General features: G+C 40.5%; 1 protein-coding gene across 7 annotated transcripts in view; it reads right to left on the bottom strand.

Annotated features, from left to right (window-relative positions):
• Positions 1-21816, bottom strand: part of PRKD3 (protein kinase D3) — an 80309-nt gene that overhangs the window by 42238 nt on the left and 16255 nt on the right. The window contains exon 1 of one of the 7 annotated variants that reach the window (XM_043512281.1): positions 21092-21127. The exons of the other annotated variants lie outside the window; for them this stretch is intronic. Coding sequence (XP_043368216.1) covers positions 21092-21112 — 21 coding nt within the window. The 5' untranslated portion in view covers positions 21113-21127. Of the gene's footprint in view, positions 1-21091; positions 21128-21816 lie in introns of those variants that run through there. 7 annotated transcript variants of the gene reach the window in all.

The following is a 21816-nucleotide window of genomic DNA, read 5'->3' as shown; positions in this document are numbered from 1 at the left end:
TATTAGAATTTATATTTGGCCTTTTAGGCTTAGTTCTTAATGTCTTGGTTACTGTTCATTTCCGGGTGTTTTTTGCTGGCAAGGCCAGCTTCTCCAAGGTGTCCTCATCTGCACTTTCTCTGGCCTCAAAATGTAAGCGTATTTTGGCTTCCAGTGTACTTTGGTACTGCTCCAGCTCACTACAGCTGCCTGTGAGGGAAAATAGGATACGGAGTAATAAATTAAGGAGAAAACTGAGTGAAGAATTGAGAACTGCATTAAGCAGAGCATACATAATATGGGTTTAAAAGCTGTAAATAAGAGCAATACACAGTACCTCTAATTTTAAGATCTGTACTCAAAATTTTGACTTCTCCAATCTGTCTCTCTCAGGACTGTCTCTTTGTCATCCTGCCAGGAAGCTGGTATCAACCACATCAGTGATAAATTATTCCTTGTCGATGAAGCAATGCTATACCATGGCAGGGAGACATCTGAAGGTTCAGTTATCAAGAGTGATGTCTGATAGATGTGGTGTTTTAACACCCTTAAAGTATTACTTGTCTCCTCGTAAACCATAGCCAGCAGAGAATCTGATGATTCTGAGGGATGCCTATTTGTGCTTATTGTGTTCAGCAGAACATTGTCACCTACCACTACTTATCCAACAATCCTTAGGAAGAAGCTATCCTCTAAGACAGTGGTTCCCAAACTTTAACAACCAGTGAACCCCTTTCATGAAAATATCAAATCTCACATACCCCCTCCTAAAAATGAATATTTCCAGGGATTTTCTCCCTTACCTGAGCATAAATTATAGAAGCAGTAATCTTGGAAATAATTTGATTTTTTTTATAACATGCTTATTACACACTATTTATTATTACATTATTAATTTTATTACATTATGAAAACAGCAACACTCTTCCAAGATTTCACTTTTGTAGCTCATATCACTTCGATTAAGCCTCCTACATGTTTCATCAAGGAGTACCAGACATAAAACAGCATGAAGGTATTTAAGAAGCCAACTCAAATAAAGAACTCCTCCCACAAGCATTCGGGCCTTGAGCAGTCCAGGCAAACAATGCATGACTACAGTAAAGCTTAAACTTGTTCTTCATAATCATTTTAAACACACTAGCAGCCTATTTAATTTTAGAAACAGCAAAAAATATCCACCTCCCTTTCCATTTCTCATAAAGAGTCTTGAAGTTTAAATCTCCTGAGTGTGATGGATGCACTTCCTTTGATCTGCATAGTTCTTGGAAGTCCGGAACCACTGGAGAAAGATAAAGTCTCAGGTCTGGTTCAGCATTGAGTCTGCTTCTGTATTTGATGTTCAGACATGCATATGAGGAAAATACTTTCTCGCATAAGTATGTTGTTGAAAAAACAGTAACAAAACTATACTAGCTTTTTCTGCCATCTTAAACTCAGCCAAAAGTTGATGAATGACAGATTTCTGAAACTCCTTGTCAGTTCATAATCACAGGAGATCTCAATCAATTTCTCCCCCCCCCCCTTCAGTGCTCAATATCTGCGTTGAGAAAGTGGTATCATCAAAGCGGTTACAAATCCAGTCATTATCACCTGACATAGCTGGAAAAATATTGCCTGAACGTTGTGCAAAGTCCTTTAGCTGTGCAGTTATATTGGTTTTAGGGTACTGATCCAACCGAAGTTTATGTTCCGCCAGGAAGTCATGGTCACGGAGCTCAGGTACCAGCCACCTGCACCCGGGGTCCCTAGGGATGGCTCTGTCCGCCATTACAGAATTTTTTCTGAGAACCCCCAATACATTTGGTGAAGCCCCAAGGCTTCACAAACCCCAGTTTGGGAACCACATGCTCTAAGAGAAAACTACATGTAGTATATATGGTATATATGTGGGGGGGAGTGCTGGATATACACAGACCAATACCTATATATACACACATACCTAAACACAAAAAAGGGTGATACATTACATTTACTGCCTTCTTAACCTGCACTCATCCTCTGAGCATCAAACAGCATCCACTGAAAACAAAATGCAACCACATGCAAGAAGTGTTTTCATCTTTTTTCTCTCAAAAAAATACTGGCTTGATGCCCAGGATGTACAATACTCAGTCATAGGCCAGTAACTAATTAGAAGCATAATATCTTACAGAATATCAGTGTAGAAATGGAAGCTTTTTATGCCATTAACAAGACAATGAAATGATCTGCCCATCCAAAGGTAGCCATAGTAGAATTCTACATATATCTTATCTTATCATGGTATTATGTACAGAAGAGTAATTTTATGTTATTTAAAGGTTTCTGAAATGTATTTATAATTAATTTCTCTCTCAGAACCCTGGCCCGTTGAAATCATTATACTAACAAAAATCTAACTTTAGAGGCAGAGGGATTACAAAATATAGCTTCAATAAAAATATCTGAAGACTCAAACATAATAAAATAGCTTTTGTTTACAAGGTATGCCATGTAAAGGATACATGATGGTTTAATATGGTATAAAGTTATACCATTTGGGATGTCTGGACAATTCACAACCTCACCACTCAAGAGCAATGCAGCTATTAGAAACTCAGGATAAAACCTTTTTTACTATACCATGTTTTATATGATATTTCATAGCAATATATTTTAGCATTTTGTTCCAAGTCCCCATCACCATAATTATTAGTTAGATTGCATAGCAAAGTCCCAAGTCGCTTTTATAGAATGTTCAGCTCTTGGGTTATAAAAAGCTTTGCTAAGAGTAGGCATCTTTAATTTGGGGGAGAGGGATGTGCTTGTAAACATTATTTTGACTACGGAGAGAAAACTTTACCAAAGAGGAAAATATTGCAGCTTGACCTCAGGTGGTCGAACTCTAAATTAATAATCTCTATTAAAAATTCATTCCACTGCCAGACCCCAATTGAGAATGTCTTATCTCTGGCTCTCATATATTTAATACAACTACCATCAATGTTTCAACTGAAGGAAACAGGTTCTCTCTCATCTTTGGTGGAATTCATCCCCTTCTCTGGCTATTACTAAACCATCTCTACCAGAAGATTTATCCCTGACACAAAAGTAAATACTTTTGCCTTTAGAAAGCAACGGATTGCACTATATGCCAAATATTTTAAATGTTACATATCTTTGTGAGGGGGGGCATCTCAGAACCTCTGATAAAGACTATTAACTCATTCAAAATTACTCAGTTTGTGGCACTGCTTAAAAAAAACTGCCTGTGTCACTTGTATAATCAGCCTGGCCTAGATATTTTAGTTAATATAAATAAAAGCACTGTTCATAGAACCCGGAGATCATACAGAATTTTAACAGCTTGCAGCATATTACCTTCAACATAAGCAGCACTTACCCTTCCACCAGACTGCTTTAAGTTTTCATGACTGAGAAAAGCCAGTCGAGAAATATCATTTATGGGGGAGGACCAACAAGAGTTTTCTACTGATCAGAGAAAAGATTTTAAAGCACTTTAAAATTCAGATCTGATCCACTGGGAGGAAGGTATTTTCTTTAATATTGGCTTTTTGTGTAAAAATCTACTTTACACTACACCACATTAAAGGTCAAACTCTGCCAGCAAAGCCAATATAGTCTACTCAAATTGAAGTAACCAGCTGCTGCTAGTGGTTTCAGCGTTTTATTCTGTTCCAAAGCCCCAAATGCATATGTGAGTTTAAAACGTAACAAATATAAAAGAGGAAAGACAGTCTCTGTCTCTCTCCACTAGTGGTTCTCAACCTTTGGCCCAATCAGCACACAGCTGTGGCCCATGCGACATCCTCAGGGACATAACTAGGGTAGGACGGAAGGGGCACCTGCACTGGGAGCAGAGCCGGGGGGGGGGAGGGGAGGGGAAGAGGGCACACAAAAAATGGCACAGTGCAGGATCAGGCCCAGCATCAGTCCCCCTCCCCCCAGCAGGATCAGGCCGAGCTGCATCAACCCTCACCCCCATTCCAGCAGCAGGAGGCCAGGTGCTCAGCGCACACACCACCATGCAGCATCATGGGTCCAATGACCCCAGCTGAAGCAGGCTACCCGGCACTAGGATCACAGCAGCAGGTAGGCAGGGCTGTCATTAACAAATACTAAACCCTTTTTATTATTATTAATTAATAATAAATTATTATTATATTATGTACCAAATTTTACTTTTCCCCAGGGGGGTTCTACACCTGCTCTGCCCCGAGGCCCCCTGCCTGCACTTTGCCTCTTCCCACCCCCACCGTGCCCCCTCCTCAAGGCCCTGCCCTTGCTCCAGCTCTTCCCAACATCACTACACCCCCTCCCCGAGGCCCCTGCCCACCACTCACTACTGGTCTCCGCCATCTTCCAAGCCGCCAAACAGCTGTTTGGCAGTACCCCCAATTAGCTGATCAGCGGCGCTGCCTAACAGCTATAGCTGGTGGGTGCTGAGCATCCGCTTCCCCCCCCCATGGGTGCTCCAGTCCTGGAGCACCCACGGAATTGGCGCCTATGCAGGTAGTATATATATTGTGTAGATGTGGCCCACATAATATATAGAGAGCTGCATATGAGGCCCACAATGGTAAATAAGCTGAAAACTACTACTCTACACAAACACAAAGAGGACATATTTACAACAGAGAAGGTGATGTGGCTCATGACATTCATATTTCACTTTCAAAATGATTTATATGCACAGGGAGAGTCTGTTAAGAGTTTAGAGAACAATCTGAAGTTGTAGCTCAATCCTATTAAAGTTCCATATTTAATTACAATTTTTAAATGACTGTTAGAAAAATTACAAATGATTCAAAGTTATCATAAACTAAATTTTCAGCTAGATAGTAATTCTCATCTCCACGACCAGAAACAAAAGGAAATCAAGGGTGATACCACCTCCAAAATGAAAAGCTACAATGACAACTATGCGAAGTGATTGCTCAAGGAAAAAATCAACAGCTTAAAAGAGAGGTAAGCCTTCCAATAATTTAATTTTCCTTGTATGCTCTTATTTTTCATCCAGGCAGAACATTTCATCCAATGCTGAACATATTTGGGACAGTCTCTTAAAATTAGAGGTTGTCTAATTGAGAAGGTGATTTGGACAGTTTTCACTTTGCTGGATAACAGTAAGAAGGAAATGATCCTTGTAGAGTGTTCTGACATTTTTGAGTTAGAGGGGCTATTTAAGTTCAATGTATTAGGTTTCTAAAATGAAAGAGTTGTTGATAAACTGTTCTGAGTGCAACTGCCATATTTATATAAATATAAAAGACCAATCTTTAGTCTTCGTTAAAAAATACTTGTACTTTAGTCCATATTAAATCCCTTTACTTCCTTGTTGTAGAAAGAAGAGCTTCCTCCTCAATGCAGTTGCTTATCAATTAAGCTGCAGCAATGAAGACAAGTGAGACTCAAAGGCTGTAGCACCCAAGAAGATGAAAGACTGGAAGGTCAGGACCAGGAAGAGAAAACAACAGAGATATGTGCACCCCTAGCACTTCAAAACATGTTTCTTTCTCACCCTGCCAAAGACATCAAACTAGGTCATAGGGGCACTGCTGGGGGAGATCAGACGGCCACTAAGTGCTGATTTCCCCACCTCCCCATAAGAGATGGGAACTGTTGGCCACTCAGCTACTACTACTACTCTCCCAGTGGCCCCCACCGACAACCAGGGCGTTCAAATGATCTTCTGTAAGTCATCAGATAACCTCTGTGCCTCAATTTGTAAAAATGAGAATTAAATTTTCCTGCATCATAGGGATATCAAGTTTCATTCACAAATGTTTATAAAGCACTTTGTGAGCTTTAGACTGCAAATACTTTAGTAATATTACTAATAATAACAGTTGGTATGTTAATGCCTAAATCAATTCTATATATATGACGACTCCCAGTTAGAGCATACCAACTACACTACATTATGGAATAATTTACTTCAGCAACAGGGAGAAAGCCAGCATGCAGGCACTTGCTATCAGGGTTACCTATGTCTGCCTGCAACGAGAAGTGAGAATTTTTATTGATGCAATGGCGGTTCTAACTCATCGGGGAGACAACCATTGACAGTCCTCTCTCAGGACAGATCACACAGAATCAACTATGCACCACGGATTTCCAGGGATCTACCAACAAGCAGTTTCCATCACTAGGGGGCTAAACTGCAGGAGTCATTTTCTATTTCTTTTTCTAAAGATTGTTCGGTTAATTTTTTTTTCCCTTGTTCTGTGCTTTTAGGGCATATGTGCCAGAAATTTTTCCCCCGTTAACTAGAAATCATGTACAAAGGTGAAAAATATGTTTGGTTATAAAGTCTAAGCTTCAGAGTAGCAGCCGTGTTAGTCTGTATTCGCAAAAAGAAAAGGAGTACTTGTGGCACCTTAGAGGCTAACAAATTTATTAGAGCATAAGCTTAAGTGAGCTGTAGCTCACGAAAGCTTATGCTCTAATAAATTTGTTAGTCTAAGGTGCCACAAGTACTCCTTTTCTTTTTGAAAGTTTAAGCTGTAACTAAACCTATTTAACCATCCTCATGTATAAGTCCTAGATTATAATTTTTTTTAATGATTTACAATTACTACAATGAATTCTAAACACTCAAGGCAACTAGCTCACAGTTAAGAGACTGTGTTAAACTATAATTAAGAGATTGTGCATGCCATGTGGAAATCCCCTTTGTAGCTGCAAATCTTGAAACAGACCAGACTCATTCCACATTCAGGAAAGTACTCTTTCCTTACTAGTAAACAGCTTCAAAGTCTCTCCCCATTGGGCTATAATTCCAAAGTGTCTGAAGCAAGGTGTAAGAGTTACAGTATTTCTAAGAACTTGGAAACAAATGACATGCTCTACATGATAGGATAAATTAGTTTTTTAAAAGGAAAGTATTGATGGAAGATGTCGATGTATGCAAGTAAAATCAATTTAATGCATTGTTGTACCTTGTGCGTTAGAAATGAAGACTACGTACTACCGGTAAGGCTGCGAGTCTTTCATGAAGGTCACAGGAGTCACTGAGTCCATGACTTTCTGGGACCTCTGGGACTTCCACAGCTGCAGCGGCTGACCCCAGCGCCTCCCCAGCTGCTGGGGTGGCCCCGGGGCCAGCCACATTGGCCACTGTTTGGGCAGCCCCAGGCAGCTGGTCCCCCAGAGCTGCCCCGGAGCAGTTGTCTGGGAAGAGCAGCAATAGAGGCAGAGCCCCCGGGCCACCCGGCTCCCAGGAGCAGTGACAGAGGCAGGGCCCCTGGCTGCCCCATATCTGCAACTGTATATGCTATATTGTTTCCCCTCTCTTTAAAAACCCCACTTTTGATTTTAAGAACAGGCAATCATTTATTTTACGGGAATATATTTTTCGACCTTTTGGTAATCTCTCTCTTGAGATACAGACCTCCGATAAGATATGCAAGAATCCTATCACAAAATTTGTACTGTATCTATATACATCCATAGGTCATACACTCTCACCTGAGGGCAATTACAGACCTAATCTTCATTTTCTATAACCGATTTTGAACCAAACAGTCATTCCAGAAACCAAGGCTTTGTCTGCATTATACTGCTCAATCATTTGTGCTTCTGTTGATGCAAAAAGACGACTGAGTGCATCTATATTTGCCAACTTCAACTAGTGCAAGGTTTGCTGTTGTGTTTACACTTGGGTTGCCTCACAGCGATTAAAATAACAGCTGTCACCTTTTACAGCTATCAAAAGGTAACCACCACCTCAGCAGGCTAATCTCTTTAAATCACCAGCTGAGAGTCCCCTTTGTGCCCCTCATCATACCTTCAGCATATTTAATATCTCCCCAATACCAGAGATGGCCCCCCAGCCACACCCCTCCATATTAACTGCTCCCCCTTTGCCCCATCACACAGTCCAGCTCGCAGGTCCACATCTGGCAATCCTGCTGTGGAAATCCAGCCAAGGCTGAGTACTCTGCCCCCTCCTCATGATCCATCACAGCATCCTCCTCCCACCTCCAGCTCTGGAATTCCTCAGCTAGAGAACTGCTGGTTGTTTGCCAGCTACAAGGCCCTGCTCTGATGAGCCACAGGTGTTTCGTCAGCATATCCATAGCTGGCTGGGCTTCAGCAGAAGGAGTGGAGCTGGCAGCTTTATTCCTCACAGCTCTTCAGCTACCCTCCCCCACCTCACCCATTCTCTTTTACATTTGTAGGGGCAGTAAGGAGCTCAACTAACAGCTCCACTCTTCTGCTGCCATCTCAGTTGGCAAACAGTATGTGGATTGCTGGCCAACAGTCTCACTGGCAAACAAGCAGGGGTTTTATATTCCAAAGACTGTCTTTTAGAAAAGCAGCTTAAAGATAAACTTTGCATAAATTCTTATTTTCAAGCAATATTATAAAAAACACCAGAAATTCTCCCTTTGTAGTGTAATAAACAGAAAACCTTTTTCAGCTTATCTGCCAGACAAATACATAAATAAATATCTGAGGGGAACCATCAGACTCTTTTTCAATTTTTTTTTTTTTTTAAGAGAGATTCACAAGATAAATTTAAATGTAAAACAAAATACAAACCAGAATGTTTTATTTTTTAAAAAACAGTTTATTTTTAAGAACAGTGACCCAGCCACTCCCAGTCTTTATTCAGGCCTAATTCGATGGTGTCAAGTTTGCAAATTAATTCCATTTCTGCAGTTTCTTGTTGAAGTCTGTTTTTGAAGGTTTGTTGTTGAAGAATAGCCACTTTTAAGTCTGTTATTATTCAACAAAAAACCTTCAAAAACAGTTTTCAACAAGAAACTGCAGAACTAGGATTAATTTGCCAACTTGAAACCATCAAATTAGGCCTGAATAAAGACTGGGAGTGACTGGGTCACTACAAAAAATAAAATTTTCCCTCTGTTAATACTCGCACCTTCTTGTCAATTGTTGGGAATGGGCCACATCCACCCTAATTGAATTGGCCTCGTTAGCACTAAGCCCCCACTTGGTAAGGCAACTCCCATCTTTTTCATGTGCTGTATATTTATACCTCTTTACTGTATTTTTCACTCCATGCATCTGATGAAGTGGGTTATAGCCCACAAAAGCTTATGCCCAAATAAATTTGTTAGTCGCTAAGGTGCCACAAGGACCCCTCATTGTTTTTAGTGATACAGACTAACATGGCTACCCCTCTGAAACCTGTCACCAAACAAACAATCTGCAGTGATTCAATGTATAAAATCTAATCCCAGTATTACTAAATTTCCTAAAAGCAAAATGGAGCCTGTTCTTAAGTATAACAGGATCTCACATGGGGGAAGTCTGCTTATACAACAGATTGTGCCTTGGTGTAATTACATTGACATCAGTGCAATTACATCAGGAATTAAGTTTGCCCTTTGCTCTGGTGGTACTTACTAACATTTCAGGAAGCAATACTTCATTTTCCACTTTATATAACAATATTACTGGAATTAAATTGAAGACCTTAAAGCAGTGTACAGCAACCAGTATTGCTGGAGTGAAAAACACAACTGGGTTTTTTCCTCAATCTTGACAATAACTGAAAATTATTCTGGTTCAAGTTCCAGAACTTACTTTACACAATTATGGATCAATCGTCAAAAACTCACACAAAGGACAAGTGTAGGCGGATACTGTTTTAAGGTCCAACATCTCATGACCCACCATATCTCAAAACAAATGCTTACACCATTTGAAAATTAATCCCAACAGAATAAAACATCTGTAATCTTGTCAATTTTTATAATTCACTGAAGTCACATCATTCTGTTACCACCTTGTGTCTTCAGCCAGCTAGCCTAACACTTAAAATCATGTCAGAATTTGTGCTATTGTCTGGAGAACTAGACTTCAAAATCCAGTACTACAGATATTTTCTCCACCCCGACTTGCCACATGGACATTACTTCACTGGTGCTGCCACCTGGTACACCAAAAATCCCAGCGCATGTCAATGCCTTGGCACAAACACACACTCCTCACCCCCCCCCACACCACTCCCACCCCTACCTGCATACATTCCTGTTTTTCTGACCTCTCTGCCCTCATCTCCCCACTGCTCTGGTCACTTCCTTGTACCCCAAATCTGACTCACTCCCCTAGCCTCCACACATCCAGACTCATGCCTCCTATAGCCACCAAAACCCTCTCTCACTCCCCACTAGAGCCTGCCTCCTTGGCATATCAGGGGCACATGGAAAGCATGAACAGGTCAGTTAATGCTGCAAGCTGGCAACCGGGTGGATATAAACTGATGATTTTTGGGGGGGGGTGTCAAAATTTTATTTCGTTAATTAAATTATAATCAGGTTTTCTCTTTAAAAATACACATTTAAAATGAAAAGTGTGTTTAATACAAAATATGTTAAGGTGTAAAATTATAATCTCTCAAAACATTTAAATAAAAAAAATAAATATGCTGACTCCATGACTGAGCCACTATCAAAAACTTTGAGTTAAAGACTGCTTTTCTATATAAAGAAAAAATCAGGGGGAAAACATTAAATTTTGAGGTCAAGCTTTATAAATATGGCACAATAGGTCATGTACTGTATTCAGGGCTTGATCCTGTGGGAATACCAAGGGGCTGTACTACTGGGTGCAAATGACAGTAAAAGTCAACATAGGCATTGAGATCCAGCCTCTGGATTCCAGGAGACAACATCATATATTTCATCAGGATCATACACTGAGTTCACCTGGGTGGTCTCATACTCCTATTTTATAGCTTCTGCCTACCTGAGCTCTGACTAGCTCAGTTCTCAATTTATGACTGTACCCATCATAGAAACTTACTCTCCAGGTCATGCAAAAATACTGATTCGCCCAGTAACTACCAGCCTTTGCTTCTGGATGGTTTTGGGCATTTCAGGTAAATGGCCTTGAACCATCTCCTTGCATGTGTACACAGACAGATACAAACAGAAATCTATTAATTTCTCAGCTGCCTCCCTCCCTGTCTCTAGTCTAAACAAATAAAACACTGAAATGCAAACGGCATTTAGGTTACATGAACATAAGTCTTTGATTGTTCCTACTTTTGTTTTTCTGGGGGTAGGGAGTGGGAGTTATGTAACAAGGGAGAAGGAGCAGCATGGGCAGCCAGTGATCCAGCCGTTGGGGGAGGCGAACCCCCGCCCCCTCCCCTTCTCACCCCCCTCCACTGCCCTTTTTGACCCCCCGCAGAAACCCAGAGCACCTCCTCACGGCCCCTGGCCTCAATGCCGGGAGGCAAGGCCCCAGCCCCGGTGCGCTGGGCTGTGTGGTCACAGCACCCCCAGACCAGCGCCACCAGGCGGCCAGCCCCAAAGCACCGGGCGGCAGTGCCCCCAGCCCCAGGAGGTCGGGTGGCATGGCCACAGTGCCCCCAGCAGTCAACACCAGAGAGCCGGGCAGCGCGTCTGCAGCACCGCCAGCCCTAGTGCTCCGGGCAGCGCACCTGCAGTACCCCCAGCCCCGGTGCACTGGGAAGTGCAGCCCAAGCGGCAGCTGCCCTGAATCCCTGCGGGAGGCAGGCCACCCAGCCTGGGCCAGGACAGAGTGCTGGGAACTGCAAGGGAGGGGGGGGGGCCTGGCCTAGGGGTGGAGCGTGGGTCACACTTGGCCGTTTGGGGAGGCACAGCCTACAATACCCGCTGCCCTGAGCAGCAGAGTATGCAACCAGAAAGGAATAATGCTGGTGTCAAAAGCAGGACACTGTAGGAAGAAGGGACAACATTCATCAGAGTGCCGCCCTTAAGTGTTCATTTCAAAAACTGGGAACTGGAGACCGTGGCTGCAGGTCTTAAAAAGACCCTATTTAGGAATATTTTCTATAAATTCCTGTATCTCTGGATAAAAAAGGAACATGAGCCAAATGTAAACTGTGCAACAAAGAAATGCGAGGCCTAGTTGTCAGAATGAAACATTATGAAAAAAATGCTCCTCAGAAGGTTGTAACTTTGAAGATGATGTGGACGTGTCTGAACAATTTGGATCAACTGGCTAGTAAACTCATTCTTACAGACTGCCTACCGAGTCTTACTTGCTAGTAAATGATAATCTATATTACTGTCAAATTTGTGTTTTGAGTGTATTCCTTATTTATGAATTTCAAAATGTCTGTTGAAAATATAATTGGTATGTTAGTTTATTGAGAGAATATTTATCAATTACATATTTACTATTACTGCTGGACTTCTGAAATGATTTTTTTATTGCTCAATGTAATCAAATATCCTAGGTGAAGATTTCCTGTTTAAAAGCAACGTTTTATTAGGCATTTATGAATTTTAATATATATACTTTTTAATTCCAACCTGTTTGGTATGTTGCTAGAGATGAGGGTTTAAATAGATTTAAATGATAATCCTTATGATGTATTAATTTTTTCCTTTATAAAATGGGATTTCAAATAAATCATTTACACAGTAGTACAAACAGCTGCTGTAGGAAATATATTTAACAATCTCGTTTTTAAAGCACTGTACTGAGTAATACTCAGTGTTTTTTTGTTTTTTTACCATTTTGTTTCAGAGTTTTAGACAACACATTATGAATGTTCATCATCTGCAATAACTCTGAAGTTTTAGGTGTCTGTTGGTACTACCAACAGTATTGCAACTAAATATGTCAGACAGTAAATTACCTGTGTCAAAAAAAAAAAAAAAAAAAAAAAAAAAAAAAAAAAAAAAAACTTTCTTAATCACCCAATAAAACCAAGGAGGAGTTCATAATCAGGACCAGCAAATTCCAGCAAGACACCATAGATGAAAAGATTGCTTGGTTTGTTTATGCAACAAATTCTCCCTTTCATCTTATTCAGAACAAATATTTTGTTAACATTGTTCAATCATTAGGAACATACTACACTCTACCCAGCAAAGCAGACTTTCCTGGAAGGTTGCTAGATATAGTGTATGAGAAGGAAACTGAACAGTGTGCAAAAAACATCAACGAGAAATTCATTAATCCGAGTCTTGCTGGGTGGAGCAATGTATACAATGATCCAGAAATACATGCTTATGCGACAACAAAAGATGGGGTTGTTTATCTCACAAAAACAGTCGATACTTCAGGAAATGCTCATGCAGCAGAATACTTATAAGAATTAGCAGTAAGAGCTATGGAAAATTGTGAACAAAAATTTAAATGTCAAGTGTAGCTTTGTGACAAACAATGCTACAAATGTAGCAATTTATAACATATAGGTGAAGTGCTCATTTGATGCTTCTTTTAGCCAAAGTCTTAACTACAGCTTTAGGAATAAAGGAAAACATTGCTGAAATTGCAAAATACTTCCAGACCAGCCACTTTGCTTCAGCTTCACTGAAGAGAGGAGGAGGAGGAATTCTCCCCCAAAAATGTCTGATGGAATTCAGTGGTTGACTGTTTTAAGCTATTTACTAAGAACTGGCCAATTCGGATGACAGTTTGTGAAGAAAATCGTGACAAAACAGATGGAACTATTGCAGCCAAAGTAGTCAACATCAAACTAAAGAGAAATGTAGAAGATATGCTGAATATACTGAAACCTATTTCCATAGCTTTGGACAAACTGCAGAAAGTGAGCTAGTGTATTACTGATGCTGCTGAAATTTGGAAAGAACTTCAAGAAACATTGAAGAAAGAAATACTAAACAACAAAATTAAATTGCAGGTAGTAAAGAAGCAGATGGATCAAGTACTTAACTCCACCTCATTTTCATGCCAATATTCTCAACCCAAAGTACTAGGGTAGACACCTATTTGCTGAAGATGATGCTGCTGCTATGAGGTGGGAATCTAATAGTCACACAGCAATCATGCCAACCATAATAAATGTCAGGGCTGGAGGTGAACCTTTCAAGCAGCACGTCTGCCGATGTTTTAAAGAAAGTCACACTACTAACCTGGTGCAAGTCACTAGCTAAGCACCTGGAACCAGAGTTGGTTGAAGAACTAAACCAACTTTGGATAGCAGTAGCCTCTTCTGCAGGCACAAAGAATATTTTCTTCATTTGGACTAATTCATTCACAGCTGAGAAATCGACTGCGAGTTGAGAAAGCAGGAAAACATGGTCTTTCCCTTCCAGTCTATGAATAAAAACAATGAGGAAGGGAATGAAATCTAGCAGTTTTAAACATCTGAAGAGCAGCCTAAGTAACTTAGGAGATTTGTATAATTTTCAAGAGACTTAGGCAAGAAAGAACTTCAGCTCCAATCACTTTCACTAATGACAGGTTTCAGAGTAGCAGCCATGTTAGTCTGTATTCGCAAAAAGAAAAGGAGTACTTGTGGCACCTTAGAGACTAACAAATTTATTTGAGCATAAGCTTTCGTGAGCTGTAGTTCACGAAAGCTTATGCTCAAATAAATTTGTTAGTTTCTAAAGTGCCACAAGTACTCCTTTTCTTTTTTCACTTTCACTAAGGCATATTTGAAAATTTCAGGCTGACCTGAAATAATCAGTTTAATTCACCAACTACAGTTAATACCTCTGTTCCTTTAATAAATCATTTAGTAGTAAATGTGAAACTTTTGATATGGTTATGTATCCAAAATATTTAAAGTTGTTTTGATTAATAAATATATATTTTATATGCTATTTTGTGTGTTGAATTCAATTCCAGTTAACATCCTGATAAGGTCCGACACAAATCACAAGCAAAAATTATAAGGAAATAAGCAACATATTTATTCACTATATTCTAGCATACTAAAAATGTTCAGTTAATAAGAATCTGAAAATATTAAGCTATCTAATTGCTTAAATAAGTGTATACAGTTAAAACATACCCTGCTATGTAGCAAAAAAGATATACCACATCTACTATAAAGTAGGGCTGTCAAACAATTTTTAAAAAAGTATCGCAATTTATCATGAGATTAAAAACAGTCATGATTTATCGCAGTTTTAGTGACTCTTAACAGAATACCACTTATTTAAATATTTTTTGATGTTTTCTACATTTTCAAATATATTTCAATTACAACACACCCTTATTTCTGCGCTGCTGCTGTGGCTCGCGGTGCCTGGCACTCATCCTGCAGCTCATGGCAGGCTCCATGCTCTCACACAGGGGCTGCATCTTGCTGGCCATCCTGCAGCCCTCTGGCTACTCCTGGCTCACTAGGGGCGCCATTTCAGATTTTGGTTTGGTGTGAGAGCGTGTGTGTTGATGGGAGATGGTTGTCTCTTTAAGAAGAGCACTCAGGAGCCTAAATGCTTTTTCAGTCAGCAGCAGCTGCTGTCCACAGCATTCACTCCTGAGCCAGGAGCAGCAGAAGACAGGCTTACCCTGTTCCCTGACTCCAGCTCAGCAGCAAGCGGGTATATGGGCAGAGGGAAAAGGACACCCTGACATCAGGTCCCCAACGCCGCTCTGTGCAGCAGATGGGAGGCAGGCTCTTGGTCCGGAGCAGCTTGGCCAGGGGAGCTCCATGGGGGAGGAGGAGGAGGGAACAACAGTGGAGCATAACGGAGGGAGAAGGGGCACCCCTGCCCTAGAAGCACGCACTAGAGGCCTCCCTCGCCTACCCATAAGGCCAACCCTGTCCAGCGGGGAAGGGATGATGCAGGTGGCAGGGTATCTCCTTCCCTGCCCAGTCACCACCGACTCCCGTCTCCAGAGGCTTGCGATCAATGCTCGTTAAAAAAAGTGTTAATTTGTCTTGAGTTAATGGCACGCATTAACTGCGATTGAGAGCCCTAGAATAAAGGCTCTATTTAGTTGTAAATCAACATTTTATTAGTTGTGACTACCATAAAATAACTGAAGTACAGATGGAAAAGCTGATTAAAATTGATTTAAAAATTCAAGCCTTTCCACTTAATGATTTCAATTGCCTTATTTTAAATCAATCCACCCTGGCTAGCCGCAAGAGAAAGCAGATGTACAGTTGATGGTGCTGAGCAGATCTATTTGTTAATCCTTGTGTAATTCAAAAACGTTATCCTGAATTAGAATAACTATGTGCTCCACTTTTAAATTGTCAAAAGTAGTGTACATCAGAGTTGTTCGGAAAAAAGCATGCGTATGTGAAATTTGGAGGGATTTGGAGGAATGGATTGGTGTTTACTTGAAGGGTAATGAAGAAACCCTGGTTGTTTAGATAGAGGAATGCAAAGAATTAAGAGAGAAACAGGACAAATTTCCAGAAAGAAGGCATTTAAAAGTGTTTCTTATACCAACTGTAGTATTAGTCAGAAAATCCCCCAAAGAATTGATATAATTTGAGGCCTTTATAAATCTTGCTTCACTGTATCAGAACCACCAGCTGATTTTTCTAAGCATTTTTAATCAACATATGCCCTAGATTTTAATATTTAAATTAGGTTCAAAATTTTACAGTAAGATGCTAATTAGCTACAGGGAGCTAAAACAAAGTAATTTTTAAGCAATTTTATATTTTGAAAATAGCTTGTTCAACTGCTTTCTAACTTAAAAAAATAGCCTATCCTGAAAGTAATCACAAGAATACATCCCCTGTGCAAAGTTATGAAATAAACACACACAGAAATTATACAGCAAGTCTGAAAAAGAACTTAATATGGAGCTACAGCTAATAGGCTCCCTTACCCAGAGTAATTTTTAATGACATGATAAATTTTTTCATACCTTGTAGAAGAATGAAGAAGAAGAATGTAGAAGAAACTGAATGCCATTCTGCAAGGAAACCATTGATACAAATAACTGCTAGATAAACCAAAGAGTTGAGATAAAAATCCAAACTCTTTAGTTCTCAAAATACAGGCCTTAACCAACTGAGCTAAGGAAAACCCTCTCATAGACTCAGACTTTAAGGCCAGAAGGGACTATCATCGTGGTCTAGTCTGTCCTCCAGCACACTGCAGGCCACAGAACTTCACTCACCCACTCCTGTAATAGACCCATAATCTCTGGCTAAGTTACTGAAGTCCTCAAATCATGATCTGAAGACTTCCAGTTACAGAAAATCCACCATTTGCACTAGTTTAAACCTGCAAGTGACCTAAGCCCATGCTGCAGATGAAGGCAAAAAAGCAAAAACCATCAAACAGGGTCTCTGCCAATCTGACCTGGGGAAAAATTCCTTCCCAACCCCAGATACAACAGTCAGTTGTACCCTGAGCATTTCACCAAGACCCAACAGCCAGACACCTGGGAAAGAATTCTCTGTAGTAACTCAGAGCTTTCCCCACCTAATGTCCCATCACTGGCCATTAGGGATATTTGCTACTAGCAGTCGCAGATTGGCTATATTCCATTGTAAGCAGTATGATCATACCATCCTCTCCACAAACTTATCAACCACAATCTTGAAGCCAGTTTTTTGCCGCACTACTCCCCTTGGAAGGCTGTTCCAGAACTTCATCTAGTTTTGAGCCTAAACTTATTGATAGCCAGTTTATATCCACTTGTTCTTGTGTCAATATTAGCACTTAAATAACCCCTCTTCCTCCCTACTATTCATCCCTCTGATGTAATTACAGATAGCAATCATGTCTCCCCACAGCCTTTATTTAGTTAGTCTCCACTCACAACCTAGGTTTTCCATTCCAGCCCTTCTCTGCACTTGTTCCAATTTGAATTCATTTTTTTAAAAACATGGGATACCAGAATTGTGCACAGTATTCCAGATCGGGTTTCACCAGAGCCTTGTGTAATGGCAACACCACTTCCTTATCTGTACTGCAAATACCTCTCCTGATACATTCTTAGATTGCATTAACCTTTTTCACGGCCACATAACATTGGCCATTTATAGTCATCCTATGATCAACCAATACACCCAGGTCTTTCGCCTTCACTGTAGCTTCTAACTGTAAGTCCCTATCTTATAGCAAAAAATTTTGTTGTTAGTCCCTAAATGCATGACCTTGCACTTTGCACTATTAAATTTCATCCCATTCTATTACTCTAGTTTTCAACACCATCCAGATCTTCTTGTATGATATTCCAGTCCTCCTCCGTATTGGTAATACCTCCAACTTTGTGTCATCTGCAAATATGATTAGCACACTCCTACTTTCTGTGCCCAAGTTATTAATAAAAACATTACATAAGATTGGTCCCAAGACTAATCCCTGAGGAACTCCTCTAGTAACCTCCTTCCTGCCTGACACTTCACCTTTCAGTATGACCCACTGTAGTCTCCCCTTTAACCAGATCCTTGTCCACTCTTCAATACTCATATTAATCCCCATTTTCTCCAATTTAGCCAATAACCTCCCATGTGGAACTGTATCAAATGCCTTACTGAAATCCAGATAGATTATATCTAATGCATTTCCTTTGTCTAAAAAAATCAGTTATCTTCTCAAACAAGATCAGGCTGGTCTGGCACAATCTACCTTTCATAAAACCATGTTGTATTTTATCCCAATTATCATTCACTTCTATGTTTAACTACTTTCTCTTTCAAAATTTGTTCTAAGACCTTGCATACAACTGAGGTTAAACTAACAGGCCTGTAGTTTCCCAGATAACTTTTTTCCCTTTATTAAGAATAGGTACTATATTAGCAATCCTCCAGCCATAGGGTACAACTCCCAAGTTTATAGCCCATAAAAAAATCCTTGCTATTGGGCTTGCAATTTCATATACTTATTCCTTTAATATTATTTGATGGAGATTATCCAAGTCCCCCAATTTAGTCCCATTAAGCTGTTTGACTTCCACCTTGGATGTGATCATTTCTACTTTCATATCCCCATTTCCATTATCCACCATGCCACTACCCCAAAGCGCCTCATTATCCTTATTAAAAATGGAGGCAAAGTATTTATGTAAGTATTAGGCCACGTCTAGATTATCTTTAATCTCCACCCCATCCTCAGTGTTTAGCAGTCCCACTGCTTCTTTCCTTGTTTCCCTGTTATTTATATGGCTAAAGAACCTTTTACTGTTGGTTTTAATTTCCCTTGCAAAATCCAACTCTGCTTGATTTTTGGCAGTTTTCACTCTTTCCCTACACTTCCTGACCTCCAAGAGGTAGCTTTTATTGCTGATCCATCCCATCTTCTATTCCTTGGAGGCTTTCTGCTTTTCCTTAATCATCTGTTTGAGATGCTTGCTCCTCCAGCTTGATCTGCAACCCTTACTTACAAAATTTTTCCTCTTGCTTGGGATGCAGGCTTCAGATACTTTGTCAAAGTTGCAGAAACTAATTCAAAGCCTCCTCTACATTCAGAACCTTCAGAACATTCAGAGTTCTGCAGTCCAGTCCACATCCCTAACTGACACCCTTTAAAAAAAAAAAGTTTACCCTTTTGAAATCAAGGACCATAGTTGCAGATCTAGTTTTGTTTACCTTTCCATTTAGTTTAAACTGAATTAGCTCATAATCACTAAAACCAAGGTTGTCCCCTACAACCAGTTCTGTGTGGTCCTCACTACCCATCAATACCAAATCTAAAATGCCATCACATCTTGTAGATTCAGCAACTATTTGGTGAAGAAATCTGTCAGCTATCATATCCAGGAAAATCTGGATCCTACTATTATTAATAGCACTTGTCCTCCAATCTATACCTGGGAAGTTAAAGTCTCCCATAATCACACAATTCCCAGTAGTTTTTATTTAATTATAAATATTAGAGAGATCTCTATCCATACCCATATCGGATCCTGGGGCGTCTGCAGCGTATCCCAAGCACTATCCCAGGGGAACCGCTGGAAGTTTTCTTCCCCAAAGTGAGTTTGATCCAAACAGACTTATCCATTCCATCACTTCTAATTTCTTTACAGTCTACCTCATCATTAACATACAATGCTACTCCACAACCTTTACCTTTATTTCTGTCTTTCCTAAACAGCACATACTTTTCAATCTCTCCACTGATGACTACTAGTCCACCATGTTTCTGTTATCCCTTTAATATCTGGTTTCACTTCATGCACCAGTTCCTCCATTTTGTTACCCAGGCTTCTTGTATTGAAGTACAGACGTCTTAGCTGTTTCTGCTTGGCTTTGCCCAAATTTCTCACCCAATTAGATACAGTCAGTCATTCTACTGCCAGTATCGCCTACCTGCCTGTTAGTGCCAATACCAGTGAAGCTCTCTTTCCTTTTAATGTCCCTTCTCCTACGCAGTGCTGTTCCTTTTTCCTTTGCTGAATTCCCTTTCTTGATTTTCCTCCTGTTCAATGTTAGAATCAGGCATGGAGATTACATGAGTATTTCCCAACCATCTCCTCTGGGTTCCTAGTTTAAAGCTGTTTTTTTAATGAGTTGTGCCAACCTCTATTCCAAAAGTCTATTTTCCTCCCTACTCAGATGGAGTCCATCCCATGAAAACAGTCCTCTGTCAATGAATGTTCTTAGTGGTCAAACATCCCGAAGTCCTCCTTATAGCACTGTCTGAGCCATCTGTTGACCAACATAATATTGTCTCACCTTCCTCTTCCTCCTCTAGGGACAGGCAGAATCCCACTGAAGATCACTTGAGCCTCCATTTCTTTAAGTGTATTCCCCAGCCCAGCATAGTCTCCCTTAATGCGTTCCAGCAAGAACCTAGCAGTATCATTTGTACTAATGTGAAGGACAATTAGTAGATTCTTTCCTGATCCTATTAGGGTCCTCTTCAACCTCGGGTCCACATCACATAGCTTATCTCCAGGCATCAGCTCGGGTGACAGGCCAGTCTAGTCCCCCAGTCATGTAGACCTGCCTTTTTCTGGCAACGGTGTGATTCTCTGGCCTTCCTCCTGTTCCTTCTGGCTGCAAGTCCTCTTGTCTTTTGTTCTCTCTAGCAATCTTTTGCGACTCTCCCTCTATTCTCCCGGGGCTCGACTGACTGTCTCCATTGACTTGTCCCCTCTTCTTGTAGGACTAGCTGCTCTTTTCTTCCTTGTCCTCCCACCTTGTACTGCCTGCTATGCCCCTTCTTCATTTTTCAGCTCAGCAAACCTGTTCCTGAGTTATATTTCTCCTTCACTAGTCAGCCCTTTCCTCTTCATGATTCTCGTACTCTCATGCTTCCACTGGCTGCTTTCCTTACCCAGCAGTCTACTCTCAGTTCTCCAGTCCAGCTTGCACCTGCAAGTCTTGACTTTTCCCTTCAGCCTCATCTTCCCTTCCCTCCATCATCTGCTCGAATCACCTTCAAAATTCAACCATAGTTTCCACCTGCATCTCCAAACCTCTTCCATCAGCTCTATCAGGTGACACAATACAAACGAAGCTCTTTTAACCATACCCACTCACTCCAGAATAATGTATCTGCATCTTCTATAGCCGGTCATTTTCATGGTCTCTTCCATTCCTTAGGTCACTACTACTGTTGCCTCTGAATCTTTCATAGCCTTCCTGCCTAAGCTCCTATCAAGGAAAACAAAAAAACAAAAAAAACCAAACATCAAAACAAAACCAGACCATCACCACACAGCCCCTCCCCCAAACTTCCCTGTTTTTGAGCTCTGTTTGCTAGCTCCTGTACCGCTGCTCCTGTTAAGTGTCCAATCCTACATTGTGATGTACTGAAGTTCTGCCATTGACATCAATGGGAGCAGAATAAGTCCCTTACATAAGTGTAGTTTAGGACTCATGCTAAGTTACAAACTACTAGAGGAGTACACTACCTATAAACAAACTAACATTTACAACTAGATCCAACAATAGTTAATACATTACTTACTTACATCCTCATTTCTTCAAATATATCCTATGCATGAGTTAAGATTTAACCAGGGGAAGAACCTAAGGCAGACAATAGTAGTACTCTCCCCTGAGTTTCCCATTCCTGACATCAAAATGAGACACCACTCACAGTAGGTCATGAGCATACTGTCATAATGTGATCTATTTCTCATCTACTTTGATTGACAGTAAGATGTTAATGCTCACATTTAAACTGTTATAAGGTTTCAGTGTCACCTCATATTTCCATATAAATAGGAGCAACAAATGCCTCTTATTAGGATAGTTTCAGG

This window comes from Dermochelys coriacea, chromosome 3 (assembly GCF_009764565.3).
Source record: "Dermochelys coriacea isolate rDerCor1 chromosome 3, rDerCor1.pri.v4, whole genome shotgun sequence".
NCBI lineage: Eukaryota > Metazoa > Chordata > Testudines > Dermochelyidae > Dermochelys > Dermochelys coriacea.
The sequence above is the reverse complement of the archived record's forward strand: the minus strand, read 5'-3'. Positions and strand labels throughout refer to the sequence as shown.